Source organism: Rattus rattus, chromosome 3, assembly GCF_011064425.1.
Source record: "Rattus rattus isolate New Zealand chromosome 3, Rrattus_CSIRO_v1, whole genome shotgun sequence".
In the NCBI taxonomy this organism is placed as follows: domain Eukaryota; kingdom Metazoa; phylum Chordata; class Mammalia; order Rodentia; family Muridae; genus Rattus; species Rattus rattus.
This window is the reverse complement of record NC_046156.1, coordinates 121,404,593-121,410,626: the sequence shown is the minus strand read 5'-3', so window position 1 is coordinate 121,410,626 and position 6,034 is coordinate 121,404,593. Positions and strand designations below refer to the sequence as shown.

Here is a 6,034-nt window from a genome sequence, read left to right as displayed (position 1 = left end):
GCTGACACCTCCAGTCGCTCAGGGGCCAGTCAAGGCCAGGCATCAGGCCAGGGTCGTGCAGGGTCCCCGACCCAGGGAAGCTCAGGGCACCACTCGTCATGGGCAGTCCACAGACAGCCACAGGCACTCTGGGGCGGGTGGCAAGCCCACACAGCCACAAGCACTGACAGCAGGAGGCCTCGCAGGGTCCAGCGAGAGTCAGGCCAGCGACAGCGAGGGCCACTCGGACTACTCAGAAGGACACGCACAGGGGAGCCCACGTGGGATCCAAACAAGCCAGAGGCACGAGCAGCGACCCTCCCGAGGCCAGCAGGGCTCGGACACCCCCAGGTGTACTACTATGGTGTAGAGGAAACCCAGGGGCGAGTCCCATTCCCAGCATGGGCACCACCAGCAGCAGCAGCAACAGCAGCAGCAGCAGCAGCGGCCAAGGGCACCAGCAGGAACAGGAAGGAGAACATGAACACCAACAGCCAGAGTCCAGCCACAGGCAGCAGGGGGTCCAGTGGGAGCACGACCGGCAGCTCGCCATGAACAGGAGAGTGACAGCGCCAGGCAAAGGGCTCTCACCAGGCGCACAGCTCCGCTCCCACCCAGGAGGAGACCCATGGAAGGTCTGGAGCCAGTGCCAGAGAGGGTCCGGGGCCCCAGAGGGAGGCTGCCAGGGACAGCTCTGAGCACGCCCAGTCCAGAAGGAGCGAGACCGCCAGCCGTGGACCCTCAGGACACTCCGCTGGGAGAGCCCACGAAGACCGCCACGAGCAGGCAACAGACCGCTCTGCCCGCTCCGGGTCCAGGCGAGGCCAGGCCGGCTCCCACAGTGAGAGCGAGGCCTCCCGTGGTCAGGCCGGCCGCAGAGGCACTGCAGCCACCAGGCACGCATCTCGCCCCGAACAGTCTCCAGACGCTGCTGGCCGGACCGGATCCATCCGTGGACAGCAGTCCGCCCAACGAAATGCTGACTCAGCCCCGGGCAGCACAAGAACGGGCTCAGACGAAGAGGAGAGTCCCAGCTGGCCAGCAGTCCCCGACAGAGCCAGGCACACGAATCCAGGAGGGGTAGAACCCGCGGGCCAAGCGCCAGCCAGTCCAGTGACAGCGAAGGCCATTCTGGAGCCCATGCCGGGGCGGGCAAGGGCAGACCTCAGCCCAGCTCACAGGAGGGCAGGCTCCAGCTCAGGGAGCCAGCGGGCCTCTGCTGCTGGCCAAGCAGCTGACACCTCCAGTCGCTCAGGGGCCAGTCAAGGCCAGGCATCAGGCCAGGGTCGTGCAGGGTCCCGACCCAGGGAAGCTCAGGGCACCACTCGTCATGGGCAGTCCACAGACAGCCACAGGCACTCTGGGGCCGGGCAAGCACAAGCCCACACAGCCACAAGCACTGACAGCAGGAGGCCTCGCGGGTCCAGCGAGAGTCAGGCCAGCGACAGCGAGGGCCACTCGGACTACTCAGAAGGACACGCACAGGGAGCCCACGGTGGGATCCAAACAAGCCAGAGGCACGAGCAGCGACCCTCCCGAGGCCAGCAGGGCTCCGGACACCCCCAGGTGTACTACTATGGTGTAGAGGAAACCGAGGACGAGTCCGATTCCCAGCATGGGCACCACCAGCAGCAGCAGCAACAGCAGCAGCAGCAGCAGCACCAGCAGGAACAGGAAGGAGAACGTGAACACCAACAGCCAGAGTCCAGCCACAGGCAGCAGGGGGTCCAGTGGGAGACGCACTGGCAGCTCATGCCATGAACAGGAGAGTGACAGCGCCAGGCAAGGGGCTCTCACCAGGCGCACAGCTCCTTCCCACCCAGGAGGAGATCCCACCCGGAAGGTCTGGAGCCAGTGCCAGAGAGGGTCCGGGGACCCAGAGGGAGGCTGCCAGGGACAGCTCTGGAGCACGCCCAGTCCAGAAGGAGCCGAGACCGCCAGCCGTGGACCCTCAGGACACTCCGCTGGGAGAGCCCACGAAGACCGCCACGAGCAGGCAACAGACCGCTCTGCCGGCTCCGGGTCCAGGCGAGGGCCAGGCCGGCTCCACAGTGAGAGCGAGGCCTCCCCGTGGTCAGGCCCGGCCGCAGAGGCACTGCAGCCACCAGGCACGCATCTCGCCCCGAACAGTCTCCAGACGCTGCTGGCCGGACCGGATCCATCCGTGGACAGCAGTCCGCCCAACGACATGCTGACTCAGCCCCGGGCAGCACAAGAACGGGCTCCAGACGAAGAGGAGAGTCCCCAGCTGGCCAGCAGTCCCCCGACAGAGCCAGGCACACCGAATCCAGGAGGGGTAGAACCCGCGAGGCCAGCGCCAGCCAGTCCAGTGACAGCGAAGGCCATTCTGGAGCCCATGCCGGGAGCGGGCAAGGGCAGACCTCAGCCGCTCACAGGAGGGCAGGCTCCAGCTCAGGGAGCCAGCGGGCCTCTGCTGCTGGCCAAGCAGCTGACACCTCCAGTCGCTCAGGGGCCAGTCAAGGCCAGGCATCAGGCCAGGGTCGTGCAGGGTCCCGACCCAGGGAAGCTCAGGGCACCACTCGTCATGGGCAGTCCACAGACAGCCACAGGCACTCTGGGGCCGGGCAAGCACAAGCCCACACAGCCACAAGCACTGACAGCAGGAGGCCTCGCGGGTCCAGCGAGAGTCAGGCCAGCGACAGCGAGGGCCACTCGGACTACTCAGAAGGACACGCACAGGGAGCCCACGGTGGGATCCAAACAAGCCAGAGGCACGAGCAGCGACCCTCCCGAGGCCAGCAGGGCTCCGGACACCCCCAGGTGTACTACTATGGTGTAGAGGAAACCGAGGACGAGTCCGATTCCCAGCATGGGCACCACCAGCAGCAGCAGCAACAGCAGCAGCAGCAGCGGCGGCGGCGGCACCAGCAGGAACAGGAAGGAGAACATGAACACCAACAGCCAGAGTCCAGCCACAGGCAGCAGGGGTCCAGTGGGAGCACGCACCGGGCAGCTCGCCATGAACAGGAGAGTGACAGCGCCAGGCAAAGGGGCTCTCACCAGGCGCACAGCTCCGCTCGCACCCAGGAGGAGACCCCACGCGGAAGGTCTGGAGCCAGTGCCAGAGAGGGTCCGGGGCCCCAGAGGGAGGCTGCCAGGGACAGCTCTGAGCACGCCCAGTCCAGAAGGAGCGAGACCGCCAGCCGTGGACCCTCAGGACACTCCGCTGGGAGAGCCCACGAAGACCGCCACGAGCAGGCAACAGACCGCTCTGCCCGCTCCGGGTCCAGGCGAGGCCAGGCCGGCTCCCACAGTGAGAGCGAGGCCTCCCGTGGTCAGGCCGGCCGCAGAGGCACTGCAGCCACCAGGCACGCATCTCGCCCCGAACAGTCTCCAGACGCTGCTGGCCGGACCGGATCCATCCGTGGACAGCAGTCCGCCCAACGACATGCTGACTCAGCCCCGGGCAGCACAAGAACGGGCTCCAGACGAAGAGGAGAGTCCCCAGCTGGCCAGCAGTCCCCCGACAGAGCCAGGCACACCGAATCCAGGAGGGGTAGAACTCGCCAGGCCAGCGCCAGCCAGTCCAGTGACAGCGAAGGCCATTCTGGAGCCCATGCCGGGAGCGGGCAAGGGCAGACCTCAGCCGCTCACAGGAGGGCAGGCTCCAGCTCAGGGAGCCAGCGGGCCTCTGCTGCTGGCCAAGCAGCTGACACCTCCAGTCGCTCAGGGGCCAGTCAAGGCCAGGCATCAGGCCAGGGTCGTGCAGGGTCCCGACCCAGGGAAGCTCAGGGCACCACTCGTCATGGGCAGTCCACAGACAGCCACAGGCACTCTGGGGCCGGGCAAGCACAAGCCCACACAGCCACAAGCACTGACAGCAGGAGGCCTCGCGGGTCCAGCGAGAGTCAGGCCAGCGACAGCGAGGGCCACTCGGACTACTCAGAAGGACACGCACAGGGAGCCCACGGTGGGATCCAAACAAGCCAGAGGCACGAGCAGCGACCCTCCCGAGGCCAGCAGGGCTCCGGACACCCCCAGGTGTACTACTATGGTGTAGAGGAAACCGAGGACGAGTCCGATTCCCAGCATGGGCACCAGCAGCAGCAGCAACAGCAACAGCAACAGCAGCAGCAGCGGCGGCGGCACCAGCAGGAACAGGAAGGAGAACATGAACACCAACAGCCAGAGTCCAGCCACAGGCAGCAGGGGTCCAGTGGGAGAACGCACCGGGCAGCTCGCCATGAACAGGAGAGTGACAGCATCAGGCAAAGGGGCTCTCACCAGGCGCACAGCTCCGCTCGCACCCAGGAGGAGATCCCACGCGGAAGGTCTGGAGCCAGTGCCAGAGAGGGTCCGGGGACCCAGAGGGAGGCTGCCAGGGACAGCTCTGAGCACGCCCAGTCCAGAAGGAGCGAGATCGCCAGCCGTGGACCCTCAGGACACTCCGCTGGGAGAGCCCACGAAGACCGCCACGAGCAGGCAACAGACCGCTCTGCCCGCTCCGGGTCCAGGCGAGGCCAGGCCGGCTCCCACAGTGAGAGCGAGGCCTCCCGTGGTCAGGCCGGCCGCAGAGGCACTGCAGCCACCAGGCACGCATCTCGCCCCGAACAGTCTCCAGACGCTGCTGGCCGGACCGGATCCATCCGTGGACAGCAGTCCGCCCAACGACATGCTGACTCAGCCCCGGGCAGCACAAGAACGGGCTCCAGACGAAGAGGAGAGTCCCCAGCTGGCCAGCAGTCCCCCGACAGAGCCAGGCACACCGAATCCAGGAGGGGTAGAACCAGCAGGCCAGCGCCAGCCAGTCCAGTGACAGCGAAAGCCATTCTGGAGCCCATGCCGGGGCGGCAAGGGCAGACCTCAGCCTCACAGGAGGGCAGGCTCCAGCTCAGGGAGCCAGCGGGCCTCTGCTGCTGGCCAAGCAGCTGACACCTCCAGTCGCTCAGGGGCCAGTCAAGGCCAGGCATCAGGCCAGGGTCGTGCAGGGTCCCGACCCAGGGAAGCTCAGGGCACCACTCGTCATGGGCAGTCCACAGACAGCCACAGGCACTCTGGGGCCGGGCAAGCACAAGCCCACACAGCCACAAGCACTGACAGCAGGAGGCCTCGCGGGTCCAGCGAGAGTCAGGCCAGCGACAGCGAGGGCCACTCGGACTACTCAGAAGGACACGCACAGGGAGCCCACGGTGGGATCCAAACAAGCCAGAGGCACGAGCAGCGACCCTCCCGAGGCCAGCAGGGCTCCGGACACCCCCAGGTGTACTACTATGGTGTAGAGGAAACCGAGGACGAGTCCGATTCCCAGCATGGGCACCACCAGCAGCAGCAGCAACAGCAGCAGCAGCAGCAGCGGCGGCGGCACCAGCAGGAACAGGAAGGAGAACATGAACACCAACAGCCAGAGTCCAGCCACAGGCAGCAGGGGTCCAGTGGGAGCACGCACCGGGCAGCTCGCCATGAACAGGAGAGTGACAGCGCCAGGCAAAGGGGCTCTCACCAGGCGCACAGCTCCGCTCCCACCCAGGAGGAGACCCCACGCGGAAGGTCTGGAGCCAGTGCCAGAGAGGGTCCGGGGACCCAGAGGGAGGCTGCCAGGGACAGCTCTGAGCACGCCCAGTCCAGAAGGAGCGAGACCGCCAGCCGTGGACCCACAGGATACTCCGCTGGGAGAGCCCACGAAGACCGCCAGGAGCAGGCAACAGACCGCTCTGCCCGCTCCGGGTCCAGGCGAGGCCAGGCCGGCTCCCACAGTGAGAGCGAGGCCTCCCGTGGTCAGGCCGGCCGCAGAGGCACTGCAGCCACCAGGCACGCATCTCGCCCCGAACAGTCTCCAGACGCTGCTGGCGGACCCGGATCCATCCGTGGACAGCAGTCCAAGACATGCTGACTCAGCCCGGGCAGCACAAGAACAGGCTCCAGACGAAGAGGAGAGTCCCCAGCTGGCCAGCAGTCCCCGACAGAGCCAGGCACACACAATCCAGGAGGGTAGAACCCATGAGGCCAGCGCCAGCCAGTCCAGTGACAGCCGAAGGCCATTCTGGGCCCATGCGGGGCCCGGGCAAGGCAGACCTCAGCCCGCTCACAGGAGGGC

At 66.9% G+C, this 6,034-nt stretch overlaps 1 protein-coding gene across 1 annotated transcript; it reads left to right on the top strand.

Annotated features, from left to right (window-relative positions):
* Window positions 1-380: 380 nt before the first annotated feature.
* LOC116895923 (filaggrin-like) lies at window positions 381-5,830 on the top strand. The gene is given in 12 exon segments (XM_032896998.1): window positions 381-542; window positions 598-1,042; window positions 1,045-1,142; window positions 1,144-1,701; window positions 1,703-1,760; window positions 1,763-1,789; window positions 1,792-1,883; window positions 1,885-1,908; window positions 1,910-2,053; window positions 2,056-4,726; window positions 4,729-4,806; window positions 4,809-5,830. Coding segments are annotated over 12 exon segments (5,379 nt in total).
* Window positions 5,831-6,034: the final 204 nt, after the last annotated feature.